Raw genomic sequence first — 17,036 nt, forward strand, 5'->3', positions numbered from 1 at the left:
ATCCAACCTAAACCTGCCAACACAGCTTGCTGCCCGTTGCCTGGCACTTACCTAGGATTTTGCTGATGTTGGAGTTGTGCATGTCGGGGAAGGCCTGGAGGATTTTCCGGCGCTCGTCCTTGGCCCAGACCATGAAGGCGTTCATCGGCCGCTTGATGTGGGGCTCGCTGCTGGCGCGGCCCCGCGAGTCCCGGTACACCCGGGCTTCAGCCACCGTGGCCCCTCCTGTTGGCCAACAATAATACTGCTGTAGTTTAGCTGCAGAGCCATTCACTGCTTTACTCCCTGTAACGTCAGGGCAGGAGGAAACAAGATGGATGCAAAACATTATTACGTGCATTAGGAAAGCGCTTTCAGTGCTCTGCTTATTTTAGCCTCTTTTGCTCTCTCTCTCTCTCTCTCTCCCCCTGCTACCAGATCTATGAGAAAGAGAGAGAGATGGGCCAACCAGTGGTCTCAGTGTAGCTGAGATGACCCAACATCAAACTGAAGAAACAAATTGCTCTGATATTTCTCCAATTAAGACATGGAGATTTGATAAAGTTTCCATCTGGGGCTTTACCATAAAATACATTCTCTGAATGCTCAAAAAAACTCACATAGAAGTCACATTTGAGAATCCAAACTGATGTCGGCCTGCTGACACAAGCCATTGACAACGACTTTGCTGCTTGAGCAGTGAAGCACGTGCCAAACATTTCATAAAATAAATTATACCATGCACCAGGTACATTTGTATGGAACAGATTATATTTGGAGCTGAACACTCTAAAGTTGCATCTGCTTTAATTGTATTCTAGATGTGCTTTGAAGCATTTGAACCACATATATGTAATAAAACTGTCTTCCTCTAACAAGTACATGCACAGCACATTGGAGCACTCCAGAGCGGGAGACAAGTACCCCAACTCCGTGCCTGCTGTGCCATAGTGTATCCCAGTCTTTATCTGCCATCAATTCAGCTTGTACATGCCAGCCCTAACTGGGATTTTGAATGCATCCAGCCCTGTTTCTTGACCACAAACAGCAAAGACTTAGGGGAGTTTAGAGATAGCAGATCTGAGGTGTAGAACTAATTACTAGGGGTGAAACAGATGACCAAGGCATGCCTTTACTGGAAGAAACTTCTGCAGTTGTGATGATAAGATATGTTTTTAGAGTTATACCTTAGCTAAAAAAAGGCAAAAAGTGTTTACAGTGGGAGAGTGACAGTCTTTGACCTCACCAAACTGGTCATATAATTTAATACCTTGAAAAGGCAAGATACTTGACAAAAAAATTAATACAGCAATAGACCTCCTTTTTTTTATAAATTCATGATGGTAGCTGTAATAGTTTATTTGCCAAATAATGTAAGATTAATTATTTACAGCACGTAAAACAAAACACTGCAGTTTTACTGAATACAGGCACAAGTTTTTAGTTGTGCAAAAATCAATTTTCCTAATTCAGACTGAAAGCATTATATAGGCGCACCTTTCTAAAAATTCTATATAAGAAACACATTTGCATGAAAAAGGGGCCCTAAAATAGAGGATGCATAACTAATACACTACCTTTTTGCCACCAGGTCCACAGTACATTAATTTCATTTAAAACGCACTGACCATACAGGATAAATTGATTTTGCTTTATATGGTGTTGACAGCCATGTTTATTGTGCAGTGAAATGTAGTGTAGTTTCAAGCTGACTATATCCATCAACACAGGGCAATATGCTGACTACTGGGCCAGATGAAGACATACATTACCCTGAGAGCAAAACACTCATTCGCACACAGCAGCGTCTTCTCCTGAGGATCACCCTGGTAATTTATGATGCCTCCCATGCCATTACTTTACAACTGACACCAATTTGGCAATTTGTATACTAACATGCATGCACATAAAAGAAGACAGGTTTGTGGCAAATGTGAGCTGCAAAACTCTTTTAGCACTGTTCTAAGTTAAGCACCACGCCACAGGTGTTCTGCATTTACAGGAGGCTGCAGTCAGCTTTTTACTGCAAAAGGGAAGAGCAGATTTGCAGAGTGACCTGCAGGTAGGACCAGTTGAGGGGGGTGAATGGTCAATGAGGCTCTGCTCATTGTTGCCAAAATGCCTTGAACCAGCAACATGTCAAAGATACCATATTTTGAGAGAGGATGTGTTTATTTAGAAACTGAAATAAGTTGCAAACATAGTAAGTCAACACTGAACTATTTACTGGGACAAAGAACTACATAATTTGAGAAAAGTCCAATATAGCATCTAACACTTGTTCTATCTTTTAAAATAATGTAATAAAAATCTGTTACTAGTATGTGGGCAATTAGGAAGCTGGTGACAAAAAAAAATTAAATTATTATTTATGCAAAAGTTATAATTTGTTTTTAAACTGCTCTACTCAGAGCACAGGAAAGACATATTTGAATCCATTAGGTGTCTTTGCATCTTTTCCTTTCCCAAAGGTACTTATTCACTACAGCTAAGAGTTTGTCTTTAGCACTTTCTAACACAATTTTGGACTTTTCAAGCCTAATGCAGGTAAAGAGTAGTTTTACTGGGAACAAGATTATAGGTGGCTTTTTAATCTGGATGTAATCTAGACAGAATGAAAATAAACAAAAACAAACAAAGAAAAAACAAAAGAAAGGAAAAAAAAAAGAGGAAGGTTGAAAACCACCATAAATTATATGTTTTCATAGAAAGGTCATGTTAGAAAACAATTCTTATTTGGAGTAATAAATTACAACCATCCCAAGAAGGTCAAGTCTGGCTGCATCTGCTTTATGCAAGTCCTTACTTGAAGGACTTGAAAAAGCAGCCAAAGAGTTGATGTTCTTTGAGCTTGATCTCTGGGGAAATATTTGCAAGCTGACCTATAGGCCATCACAAAAGCATTTGCAAAATTAATTTCTGCAAATAACTAAAGCAGTATAATCTTCATGCTCTTCTGTCTCAGAACCACAGAATTATATTCAGCATATAAAGCATGACAATAAAATAGTTCTTGCAGCATGGGGGGAAGTCAGAATGCCTAAGTACCTTTTTAGATTAGAAATGAGGTGCTAATGATACAAATACATATATGCTCAGTGATGTCTTACAAGTTGAAACACATAACAAGCTTTCAAACTGGTTGTTCTTAGGTACTTCATCCTGTCAAGCAGATATTTTGACTTTATTGTGCCCTATGAAAACAATTTCAACAGATTTAACAAAGTATGGAATTTTTTCCTATTGTGATAATTCCTATTGTTAGCACTGATGGAGGCTCAAAGAGACACCTGGAATTTTTAAAGAAAATGTATATGCAAGTGCAAAGAAGTAGGTGTTTTAAATCTTTCTGAAAATATTTTCGGGAAATTCTAATTACTAATGAACCTAAAATAACAGATAAAATGTAAGTGTACTACCAGTGAAGGACAAGACAAGAGAAGGAATTGGTAATTGTCTCTCTATGGTAACTAATGCTCTGCCAGTTACTGTTCATACTGCAATCACAGGAGGAGGGATTTTCAGAATTAAGAGCCTGGTCAGAATTTATAATGATTGCAGAAGCAGTACAGTTTGGCTGCCCTAGTGGCTTAGTTGGCAAAGAACTCTATATTTTGGCCTAAAGACAGGGGCTATCCTCAAAGTGGCACTTTTGCTTCTGGAAGTGTTCACTGCCTTACTTCCTAGATCCTTTGCATTTCCACAGCTTGTCATAACTTTGATGATTTAAAACTAAAATCAGATTAAAGAAGAATGGTATTTTTTTTAATGGATATATGGCAGGCAACCCGTCTGTGAAGGCTGGACTCCATACTGCTCTAGGGGCAATACTGAGGCAAAGAAAACACCACAGACTAAATCTAAAAATGCTAGAGCTTCATGAAAATAATTTGCAACAATATTTTAATTTCTAAAGAGCTGTCTAATCAGAGAATATTGGAGAGATAAAAGAATCTGATCATAAAGAAAGATAAACTTCCTCATGTGAAATAAATGTTAAGAAACATAAAATAACAATTGTTACATTGTTCACTTATTTATTTATTTATTTATTCCTGTCTTTATCTGAGGTTCTTACATTTTCTAATGAAATTAATATTAGAACGGGCATTATCCCTCAGCATGCTTCCTGAAATCTTGGCCACAATAGGGTTAATCCTACTGTCTTTACTGGGATGTGGGTTTACCTTCCATTTTTCACATCGCCTCGAACAAAACCTGAGACTGGGCCTTTACATGTTACCAGAAAACAAACAATAATAGATGTGATAGAAAGGAGAAAAAAAAAGGCTGAGGAAAAGATGAGGAAAAGAGAGAAAAGAAGTGACAGCAAAAGAAAGATTTTTGTCAGTCACCCTGTTATTCCTTAATGACTCTTCATAGTATGGCCATTGATTCATGTTTAAAGTGATACATTTCCCCTGACTTCCCCCCAGAAAATGGATCTGGCTAATCTAGAGTATGTACTGCAGATCATCTTCCATGGACACACACCAAGACAGGATACATGGAAATACAGTCAATCTTTCTAGGTTCCCAGTATGAAAATGACTGGTTAGTAGTAAAGCTCTTACCATCAGTTACTCATTAAGCTGAGGTGACATATTTGCCTAGTTTGGAAAAGACTGATTGTGACCTCCAAAATATCTGGCCCTGTCTGTGGTAATACAGCTAGCACTGCAGAGACCAGAACATGACAAACATGCAAAGAGGAGTCACTCTTTTACTGCAAGAGATGGGTTACTCATAAATATGGACATGCCATAAAGACAGGGAGAATGAAAAACCAGCTTGGTAGTGCCCTGTGCTGCTCTTAACCTGTGTACAGACAAATGCAGCCTTTGTGAAACATATAGCAGCAGCTAAAATCAAATAGAGAAAGAAAAAATATGGAAAGAACAGAATAGAAAGAGCAGCTTTGGCAAGCTTGGAACACAGGAGTTGTTATTTAACTAATATTTTGGGTTATCAATTTTAGAGAAATTTACAAGAATTACTGCTACTTCACTGTAATCTTAGCAACATGTAGCAGCTGTAGAATAACATTTATCTGTTTTGCCCCTTGCCTGCCTCTTATTTCTTCATCCCCAACACCATTCAGAGTTTCTCATTCTTTACTGGCATGTCTTGTCATCACTGGCAAAATACCCACTTGGAAACATGGCAAGGTTTTGAACAGGGGTGACACAAATGTTCTGTTTGTCAGGCAGCTTTTGTTCCAAATGCTAAACAAATATTATTCAGCTGCAATTTGAGCAGTGAACAGTTCTCACAGGCTGCATGTCAGAGAATGAATGGGGAGAAAAACCGGGTAAGCCACAAGCAATTCATGAAATACTGCAATATTTAAATGGCCTCTAAAATTTTTCACCTGCAAGGGTTCTGAAATGCACTAGGTAAATACTAAAAGGTGAGAATATACTGTAGCACAGGTTAGCTATATCCAAGCAACACTTCCTTATGATAAGACTTCCCTTTTCCCTGCTAAGAGACTCCATTCTCTTTAAAACATCAACAAGAAGAACCAACTGGGAATTCCCTAAGGTCAGCTCTGAGGAAACATAAACCTCTAATTCAATAACTCCGCTACTGCACTGAAAAAGGCCTTATTATTGCAACATCCATATGGAGTCAATTGGACATTAATGACTAATCAATCCCTCCCCTTTCTATTCTACTTATAGTGTCACAAGCCATGTTTAGATTAGCCCATTTCCTGCTTAGGATCGCTCAAGATGTCTTTTGTTCTTTCAGGGCTGGCCTGATGGAGGCAGCTTAAACAAACACACGACCCAAGTGGTGCAGGAGTTATAAACTGCCATATGTGAATGAACAAAGGGGCCATACTAAAGCCTTTTGTGGTATTTGTTAATGTTTTTCATCTGAGTTTAAAAAGACCTAATGACTTTGTGGTGAGCTGATGCATGTGGCTCGTGGCTTTGCAAAATGAAGGAAATTCTAGCCAGTTATATATCAGCATATATTTTCCAGAGTGCCTTGTTTTCAGTTTTGGTGGCAGCGAGTTTACTTTTTTTAGTACATTTGTTTTACATATGCAAGCAAAATACTTAATCTCAATTAAAACAGCACCAGTTTTCACAGCCATACTCACAACCTGCATATACATCTTTCCCCATTTGAAAGTCTAAAGCTAAAATTAAGAGTGGAATATCTGCTGCGTGTGAAATCAAAGCAACTGTTCTCAGCTCCACCATTCGCTCACCAGTGTTTAAAGCTGAATTGTTAGCAGTGCCCTAATAAATACCAAAACAATAATTCTAAATAAGCTGCTAGCACATCCACGCTCCACAGCCAGCCCTGCCCAAATCTGTGCTATATAAATGAATTAAAACTGCTAAATGCAGCTACTTGCTTGATGGCTTACACAAACAGTTTAGATTTCTTGACCACATTCTATGGCAAAGCTAACCCTCATAGAAACTTGGCATGGACTATAGCTAAAACAATAAAATAATGCTTTAAATTACATGCGATATTAACTGAATTAATTAGGGCTTGAGGCCTGGCTTTAGCTCCTGGTGGCTGACACAGTCACACATGTGCTCTAACATAAGAGTTACTCTGTGAAGATCCATGAAACATCTACAGAGAAACTGGGATGAAGAAGCAGCCTCTACTATAAATTTGGGGAGGTGTTTAAGTGTCATCGTATTTTTCAATCATGTGCCACTTGCAGACTTCAAGACCCTTCACAGATAATTAATTAAATGCTAACAACCCCATTCTGACATTAATGTTATTGATAGAAAAGAAATATGAATCATCTTTAAGTTGAACATTTTTCAGCCTAAGTAATGATGCCAGAAGTAAGGGATTGCCAGTCATCAGATCTAACAATCTACATTATTCAATCCACAAGCATTGTTGCTGTTTCCCTTTGATATTTTATTTCATACTCAGTTGAGGAGAATAGAGGCCCACAGAAAGGAAAATCATGGAGGAAACAGCCCGGTCCAAGAGAAAAAATACTAACAACTATTGTTAGGTATTTGACAAGATCTATGGATTTGACTTGATTTTTCAGAAAAAAAAAACAACTGGTCTACCAGCTAAGCAATTGTTGTTACTATATTAATCATATTCAAAGTCAAAGCAATGCAAAGAAAAATGCACTAATCTATTTAACATAAAAAAGTTTCCATAAAAGTAACAGCCTTACTGCCAGTGTAGCTGTTATTCACATCATTTCAAATTTCTCATGACATGAGTGTCACCTAAAACATCCAGAAAATACAACATTAATTTAAAACACAGGGCCTAATTCTGCAGTCTTCAGTCATCCCTAAAAGCTTTTATGTTGAAAAAGTCCTGTTTGAACAAGGGCCATAGTGATCCATTCATACTTCAGTCAATGCTTTGTTTTGTTTTAAGATGGAGAAATGACAGATGGGAATTAAGGACAGAGAAAGAAGGCAGTCTGACTTCACATTTGATGGATGCATTGTTCAAGGTGTGGCTGAACACTGTTCTTTGCTTGCTCACACGTTCTTTACCAAAACAATGATTTTTAAAAGCTTAAGTACAATGTAGTTTGTAAAAGGGAATTATGTTTAACAATGGGAGAGGTTTTTACAAAACCACCTCCCTCAAATTACATGTTATTAAGAAATGCAGAGCAAAAGCAAAAGACTTGAAAATGGGTTGCAGCCACGGCTTTAGTGACCCATTTCCTGCATTCTATCTTCAATAATTTGTCACTTTCTGAATGATGCAACATCATTCTTTGTATCAATGTAACTAATTCCTTCCATCCAGTGCTAGCTGTTTTCACTTGTCATATCAGTAATTAGCAAGGAGCTGGGGCTAGGATATGCATAGGCCATTTCTTATTGCCTTTCACATAGGGTGCTGATATTAAAACAAGTGATAATGTAATTAGTAAATAATATAAATAATATAACATGAAGAGAAAGAAGCAAAAACATCATGTTAACAGGAGCTGTTCTTCAGGCTAATTTTTCAAGTAAGGTACCCCTGGGCATTTGGGATTTGTGAGCAAAACCAGGAAGATGTTTTTATAAATATGGTAATGGCATGTCTTAACATGTGAGCACAGTTACCTGGTTTGGATAAAAAATACAGTGTTTACCATGAAAGAGGGGCTTACATGAAAATTTACGAATCATTCCTTTTTTTTAATTCCTGTGAAACCACTCCTGCCAAATTGAAAACACAATCATTTATTATTTGTAGAATTTATGAAGACACCGCAATGCTCACACTACACACTCTTTGGACCACTGATCCTGTGAAATTAAATCAAAATACAAATTAAATAAATATTTTCCCCTTGCTACCAAGCTCTTCACTAGGCACTTGCTTAGACACTTTGCATATGTACATGGAAGAAAGGCAAATGATCCTAAACACTTTTCTATTTCTGAGATACTGAGGCTCCTGAAGGAGAAAACTGTTCACATTTTAGACTAAGAAAAATAGACAGTTGTACAAAGAGGGCTTGTTTGAATCTGTACCAATTGCTCATGCTTAGCCAGAATATATGATGTTCTTTCCTTAGCGTATTCATATTTCTGCTCCACTCCCTGTGCTCAAGATTTAAGGAAGAAGGGCAAGATTCCTCCCTCCTTCACTCAGTATGATATAACGGTAGCTTTCTCCATCAACTGAAAATTCAGTTGTGCCTGGAAATTTTGCACTATTTTATGGAGTCATAAAATAGTACAAAATTTTCTTTTGTCATATTGGAGCACTACCAAAGAAACCCTGAGAGAATCAGGACCACGGGGTGTTTTACACCTGGTGGTTGTACATGAGTGTGAAAAAATGTTTTAAACCACTGAATTGCTATATTTAATTTTTCAGTCACTCCACCTAAAAATAGCTACACATACTGACTGATGCTTTCAGCATTTGTGACAATAATTTTCTCATGGGTGAAGATTTTCTGTGTAAAACTGCAGCCCACAGTTGCTTTTTACAGCCACCTTCTAAATTCCTGAAAATAATGTTTTACTATATAATGGAAATTGTGAAAAGCTCTTAGTTATAACTGTGCTAATAGGCGCCCCTATTTAAAACTCAGGCCATTGTAAAAGTGGCCAATTGTACAACATGAAAAATCCTAAGTGTAATTTTTTAAAATAAAGATACTGTTCTATAAGAATCAATTACTGTAGCTTGGAAATGTCAGACAAGAAAGCCTCATATTTAGCAGTAGAAAAAAAAAATACCTAAGGCAGTTGAAAATCAAAAGTTAACAGTTGTGGAGGATACCCAGATTTGTTATTCTGAAAATGAGAAGCATACTATATGGTAAATATTAGTGTCTTGAGAGGAGTAAGTTTAAATGCTATGGAAAGATCAGTCCATACACTCCCAGCACAGGATTTTCAGTTCCCCCTCTAAAATGTTATGGGGATGCTGGCAACAATGAGATGCACAAAGTGTTTGCCATCAGAAAAGTGATGGGGTGTTCTCAAAGGCATCTTATTCCTATCCCATCTGCAGGTGTTGAGTTACTCCAGGGCTGAAGCACAGAATCTCATCCAATGCAACTGAAATACCATGCCTAAGTACTTCATCCCAGATTCCTATCTGTTATGAGTTATTCTGGAAAATTTAAGGATATCACTCAAGAATAAGGCAATATCAGATTCATGGATGTTAAAAATGGCAACTACAATTAATGAAGGCCACATTTTAGCATCTGGGCTTATTAATGTAAGATATATTAATATAAATATATATTTTATCTTTAAATATAAAGATATATTTATTGGATTTGGAGGGTTTGGGGTTTGTTTTTTTGTTTTGTTTTGTTTTGGGGTGGTGTTTTTGCAATCAAAGGCCTATAACAAGAATTCAGGGCAATAAAAATTCCAGTACTTGAGCTTACTCTCTGGATACATTTCTTTGTTTTCAGACAGCTTTCACTGTTTTCTGATTTTCATCTTTCTCCTCTCAACTGCCATAGCAACTATTACAAATATTTATGTGCGACAAATTCTGGCGTGGAGAGGAATTCTTTCCTCCGGTATTTACGAAGCACTGTCACAAAAGTAGGTGATGCTTTGCCCTGCCTGTGCTACCTGCTGTTTACACTTCTGCACGGGAGGGTGTTAAACAAGTTACCTCACAGGTCTGGATCGTCCTGGCAGCCTGCCAAGGTTGATCTGCCTGTAAATGTACGGTTCCCTCTCACCTGCCTCTTCAGCTGCTCAGAGCCAACCTTTTTTGAAGTAGGGAAGAAACCCTCTCCCTTTTGTATAAGCAATTATTTGCTATTGGGTGTGAATGAGGTTGTTGAGGCTTTGAGCATATGGTAGAGGTGCTCCTTTAATAATACACCTAATGGTAATGGTAATGCAAAACACTGGGCATGATGTCTGCCCTCTTACCAGGGAGGGAACTAAATGTTAAGCACTAATAAGGCATTTTCATCTATTTCTATTTGCCTTCTAAAAATTAATTTTGTTTTGCCATGCATTATATTTTCACTAAAGAAAACCAGCTACAGGTAAGTTTTTTCTCTTTTACAAAATCTCGCAGTGAGATAGGGGCAAAACAATAACATTAAGATGTTTTTACTCTGAGACTAAGATCCAATCAAGAAAATTATATTTTAATAGATCCAATTCTTTGGTAGAAATGAAGATCAGGTCTTTGGACCTGATGGAAATTGATGGAAATTGATGGAATTTGAATCCCCGACTACAACTGCTGAAGAAAACCACAATGCAACCTGAGCTAAGGTAAAATCAGTAATTGTCAACAGAAAGGTTAGGTCTACCCTGCAGATTTCTATCTACTAGAAAACAAAACCTTAACACACTTCCTACAAATTTCCAAGAATTTGACCACATCCACAAAACTAGAAGGATCCATTGACATTGAGCACATTTTACAATTCAAAAGAAGCAGCACCATCACCCAAAAGTGAGCATCTGTGAAAGGAAAATCTTCTTCTAGAACTCGAACCAAAAAATCTTATTCACATCATCCAATGTTCTCAATAACTGAGAACTAGATACTTTAGTATTTAGAATGCTAAATAGTGTGCCTTGGTGTGTCCATCCCTGAATATTTCAGCACTGACAACCTCAAATGTTCAAAATTATGAAGCCAGCTACAGAAAGAATTATGTTTCCTTTAAAGTGTTAATGTTTCAGGGGAAAAAAAAATCCTTGTTTAGAGAACTAAACAACGGGCTGTTGTTTCTAATTTTGGATACCAGTCACCAGATGTTTATGAGGCTTTGAAATCATGTTTTTGAATTTTGCTAACCACAAATGTATCATATATTTTAACATGGCAACTGGGATTTCAGGTAATGATACAAGTCTAACAGCTGTGGATTATTCATCAATGGTGTCACAGTAAGTGGCAATGTTTTAAATACAGTTTGAGCATGATTTTTAATATAGTTAGCTCAGTCCTGCTGGTGGCTAAGAAGTAATAGAAATACTGGTTTATGTCATATTTAATATAAAACTCTTCCTAATTCAGGCCTCGATTCAGATGACTGCGAGCTCATTATGAGCAATATAAACTTTGAAGACAGCTTTGTATCTCTGAAAATACAACTAGCTACCATTAATTAAATCTTACCTTTAATTAATCTTAAAAAGGTTTTCACACACTGGGCATGGACAACAAGCTAAAAAGAAAATCATTCTATGCTATTTCATATTTATCTAATTTCCAAGTTTAAAGAATTTCAATACTTACAATTCATGACTCAAAAAAAAAAAAAAAAACAACACCAAAACCTGTCTGTAGCTTCAACTTCTGGTCAATGACCCAGTACCACAAGCACTCCTAAAATTACAGGAAAACATGACTCTGATCATGTCAGACCCAGATCACAGCCATATGTTATAGAAAAGATGTAAGGAGTAGAGAGAAATCATTGCTAGGTCCTGTTACAAAGTCATTCCATAAACAGAAGTCTGCTGATATGTCTGCTGACAAATTACATGAACCTTAAATGTTGTGTCAAAACGATGGGAATCAGGAGCACTTCCCAGATCTGGTCTATCTCAAATGCCTGCTGGGATGGACAGACATGCACCATGACTCTGCACACTTTGGTGTCCTATGGAAATGTGGGCGTGCAGGTAGGCAGGGAGTGGAACTGCACTTCCACAGCCCCTTTGCTCTAGACCACTGGGGGGATTAGAGTAAAACCCAAACTCCATTTCCCCCAGTTTATGGCCAGCAGTGGGATTAAATGTGGAATCCTTAGCACCGGAAAAAGTCTGCTACACCACTGCCCCACCCTTACACCTGCCCCCACCACCCTTTTAAAAGAACATTCTGCAAATTGTTAATATCTTCCCTAAATGTAGTCAATTTAATAACTCTGAAGTCCTAAAATTCTGGTGATGAGAGTAAAATCACCAGGCAGATCTAACATCCATCCACTCACTCTGTCACAACTGCCCCTGGGCCTTAGAGATCTGGATAAACTTCTGACAAGAAAAGACAGGGCATCAAAAGTTGGCCATCAATAGGTCACTTCAGAAATCTTTATTCCTTGTTTTATATGTGTAAAAGCACACATAAAGTACAAAAATATTAGCTAAAGATTTCTACAGCAACCTGCATTCAAATAGTATCTAAAAAAGGGAGGGGGGGGGGGGGGAAGATTTAAAGTAAAAATGACAATACAGAAAGGAAGGTGTGAAACACATGAAGCCTTTGAAGAACATGACTGTGCCTATTAGGAACCATTGACATCCTGAGATTGTGACTGTGGCAACACAATGAAACGCAGCAAGGCATTCTTAAAGGGGGTGAAAGAAGAGAAACAAAGCTGGTGAAAGGTCTGGAGCACAAGTCTGATGAGGAGAGGCTGATGGAGCTGAGGCTGTTCAGCCTGGAGGAAAGGAGGCTCAGGAGGACCTTATCACTCTGTACAGCAACATGAAAGGAGGCTGCAGAGACATGGGTGCCTGTATTGTTTCTGCAAGGATGAAGTGATAGGACAAGAGGAAAAGGCCTCAAGTCGTGCCAGGGGACGTTTAAACTCTTCATCAAAAGAGTTGTCAAGCTTTGGAACACGCTGCCCAGGGAAGTGTCTGAGTCACCACCCCTTTTAAAGGTATTTAAAAGATGTAACACTCTGGGACATGGATCTATGGTGGACCTGGCAATGCCAGGTTGGACTTGATGATCCTAAGGGTCTTTTCCAAACTAAATGATTCTATGATTCTAAAGAATAAGCTTCCAAGTTTCATAGTAACCCAGGGCTGAAGTTTGGAAGCACAAAATAATGGGAAGACGTATAAAAAACTTTGACAAACCTAGAAAGATCTGTAATAGTTTCACAATAATTAGAAGCTGGGCAGAGTCTGTAGCATGCTACAGGATATCAGAGACCACAGTTTAACTGCTGATATTTCAGCAGCACTGTCTGCAATGCAATTCCGCTGTAAATTATGTTAGGCTAGAAGTGCCATCTCTTAGCCTGCTTGCCAAATATAAGGGGCAAAACTCAGGTTATATTTTGAATGTATTTTTCTTTCGTCCAGCTAACATCTAACTTCACCTTGTCTACAATGAGAAGGACAAATAAGCAGCTCAGTTTAGAACTCCTGCCAATGTTTTTTTTCAGCTCAGCACTGCCATGCACCCAGCCTCTCTTTTCCAGAGATACCTCTTGGCTGCTAAACAAATTCTGGAAATCTGAATCCATTCATGAACTCGTATTTCTAATGTGGCAAGGCCCCACGCCTCAAAGTGCCCCCCCCCAGCAGCTCTAGGAAGACATGCACACTGTCCTTAAACTGGCACACATCACTGGAGCTTGGGTTACATGTGGCAGAGCTCCTCTCTGCACTATCCAGTAACAGGGGAGGCTGCCAATGCCACAAGGGGTATCAAGACACTAAATTAAGGGCACTAGGAAGAGAATGGATGAATTGAAGGAAATTAGCTAAACCAACAATGGGGTCAGAGGCCTGATGCCATCTAAACCAGTCACTGTGTATCTGTAAGTATCCCCTTGCAAATTTCACCCAAACTGACCAAAAAAAATATTCTTCAACATGTTGAAATATGAAATATTGCTGCTGGATGACTGCTTCTTTATAAAGCACCTTAAAAATAACTGATTGGTCAAAAAGTGCTTTGGAAAGTCCATGTATCTCCTGTTTCTTTTTTTCAAAAAAAAAAAAAAGAATTGTTGCAAAACACATGTCTGAAAATTTTTTGCCTACCTTCTGTTTGTTATTTTTCTGTTTACAGATGATACAACAGTGGCCAGTCAAACTGTATTAAGGATGAATAAATGAAGCTCATAAATAATAGCTCCCTAAAGTTTACTGGTCCTATTCTTTTGATCCAAGAAAAAAACCCAGATTTTGGATTTGTCAGATGTTTGGATGTTAATGGAAAAATTCAGTAGTATTTTACGCTTCTTATGCAATAACTAGAATTCTCCCAGTTTGAAAAGGGTAAAATAATTCTCAAGCAGAAGTAAATGGAGGGGGCAAAATCCTGCATAATGTTCTATCTGAAGAGTACATTATCCATGTGTCCTAGGATAGAGAGGATCCCAGTGACATCCACTTCTAGAGCATGCATGGTAATCCTGCTAGAGACTCAACTCAGTCCTGAAAAACACTGACTTCCACCTGGGGCTTGAAACATATAGATATTTATATAAAACTCTCGCTGAAATGAGTGCTCTGAAGGCTTACATAATGAAAAAGATCTTTTCATACAGAAAATGTGAAGCATTTTTCCATTATCATTTGATAGCTGCCTATGAATAGAATTCTGCTTGCTAAATCTTGAATAGGTGATGCACGATGGGTAGATTCCTGAAAATGCTCTAACCTTCTTCAAAGCTGCTCAACACTAAAAAAAAATAGGGGATACATATCCTTCCTGAGATAATTTTCTCAATATCTCCTAAAATTTTAGTAAGAGTATAAAATGCAAACACTTATTTGGCAGCTGCTTGGGGAAAAAGAGAGTTGTGTTGCAGAAGGGCTTGGAGGGCTACAGAGTCCTCTTCACGTCTCCACACTTTGTTATGGACCTACTGAAATCTCACAAATTCAGAGAGAAATCGATCAAGTGTTACCCTGGAATGTAACACAGGCAGTACTTATGACACTGGCAGTATTTCAGCCACATCAGCCTGTGGTGCAGTGTTCAATAACCCATGGTCAAAATTGCAACTCACCTTCTGCATCTTCTGGCCTTGTAAGATCGATGACACCGGGGCCAATTTTTCCATCTTCATTGGGTTTCCCTGTTAACTGTGGGCCTAAATTTTCAAACCTTGTTCTTTCCTGGAAAAGAACAGAAGGACTCTTAATGCTCCATATAGGATAGTTCTCATTATATGCCAGTGCATATGGGTATGCATCGATACATGCCTTATTTTTTAAATCTGAACAAATAATGAATGCATCTAATTAGAATTTTAGCTCAAGGACAATTTTTTTTCTTTTTTTTTTTTTTTACAGATTCTGAATGTTTGCATTTATGAAAATCAGTTTTAAATGTGAAACATATACAGAAACTTTGAGATTATTTTGATCTGCAGTGCCATAATGCATAAACGATTGTACATGCAAATACAAAACACTCTTGGCAGCACACAGTGCTGATCGATGCTGCTCACTTTGCCTTTCCACTTATTTTCCAACTTCAACTGAAAAAGACAATCGGCATTTGGGAAACATGAAAATTCAGAAGCTGAAAGAAGAGTTTGTATTAAAATGCACTGGTATTTTAATGAAGAAAAAGCACTTTTTCCCCACTCTGAGATTTAAGTTTGCATTCATACCTCTGTGAAAACACAAGTCTGAATTTTATGCAGAGATTTTCAAAGACAAATATTTGAAGGAAGGAATAATAGAGGACAGAACCAATATTATTTTGTCTAGAAATTTAAGTTGCACCTCAGTGAATAGGGAACTTAAGAAGACAAAAAAGGAAAAAAAGAAAAAAAGGAAAAAAGAATGCCCACTCCCAGAAAAACAGAAAGCTTTTGAGAGCAGGAGACCTCCATAGGAAACCTGGAACCAGAAATTGGAAACTGAAAGGTATTTTATATGTGAACCCCGTTCCTCACTCACTCCTAGACAAGGGCACTGTAAAGGCAGTGTAATATTGTCTCTCAATAGTGGTCTCTGTAGTGCTGTGTATCAGTGGCAGAGTGTTCAATGGTTATCATTAATTTAGCGTTCTCATTTGAAGGAACATAGCATGTTTTCCCTCTTGCCTTGTTGTTACCTCTTCAGATTAAACTTGGCATTATGTTGTACTTGTGAATGAATGAGACCTTGTTGTTCATTACTATGAAACAATATTAAATGTCATGTCAGCTTGAATTTAGAGACGTGAAATACCAGCTTTCAGCTCCACGAGTAGTTTCTCCATGTTATACTTAATGCATTATGCAGAAGTAGAGTGCTGACTGCTGTTCAGTCTATTGTTCAATGACCTAGTTCTGTGCTGTGCATACAAGACACGAGGAGAAAACATTGGGAGAATCTCTCCCAAAAGATGGTAGAAACTTGGAAATGTTCTTCAGGACAAAACACGGCCTTGACTCCTCATTTGCTCCACCTCTAACTGCTCCTGCTTTCCAATATTATTATTTTTCTATTGTCATTGTGTTTCAGCCATGAAACCCCATCAGGAAAAGGTAGGAATGTTTTGATTCCTCATGCTTTTGGTTCCTTCAGCCATGGATTTTTAAAATTATTCTCTGTTTAATTTGCAGAGGAAAAGAAAGCTCAGTCTGACACTGGATTTGCCAGAACATGCAGCTGAGGCATTTCAGGTACTAAATGCATTTCTAAAAGTTCCTCAGAATCTCCCAGTTGTCAGACAAAATAACTCTGCATTTTATATTTGGTTAATTACTTCACTTGTTTTCTTCTGTAAAATCCATGGTTGGTGAAGGAGCTTATATACACAAAGGAACTCAAGAGAAGAGAAAGAGTTACAAAATAAAATTTGACTGTAGAAAGGCACTATAATACTAGAGGCCCAATATTTTGCTGAAAACTGTTCTGCAATGTAACAATACACCTGATTCATCAGGATGGGAT

General features: G+C 37.9%; 1 protein-coding gene across 13 annotated transcripts in view; it reads right to left on the reverse strand.

Annotated features, from left to right (window-relative positions):
• The window catches only part of SOX6 (SRY-box transcription factor 6), a 370,587-nt gene that overhangs the window by 16,806 nt on the left and 336,745 nt on the right, over positions 1 to 17,036 (reverse strand). For 11 of the 13 annotated variants that reach the window (XM_077179864.1, XM_054635990.2, XM_054635992.2 and 8 more), the window contains 2 exons: positions 15,155 to 15,263; positions 52 to 285 (listed from right to left, as the gene is read on the reverse strand). In XM_077179864.1, the coding sequence (XP_077035979.1) occupies positions 52 to 285; positions 15,155 to 15,263 (343 nt within the window). The remainder of the gene's footprint in view (positions 1 to 51; positions 286 to 15,154; positions 15,264 to 17,036) is intronic. The other 2 variants (XM_054635996.2, XM_054636000.2) reach the window with 1 other exon arrangement.

This window comes from Agelaius phoeniceus, chromosome 6 (genome assembly GCF_051311805.1).
Source record: "Agelaius phoeniceus isolate bAgePho1 chromosome 6, bAgePho1.hap1, whole genome shotgun sequence".
NCBI lineage: Eukaryota > Metazoa > Chordata > Aves > Passeriformes > Icteridae > Agelaius > Agelaius phoeniceus.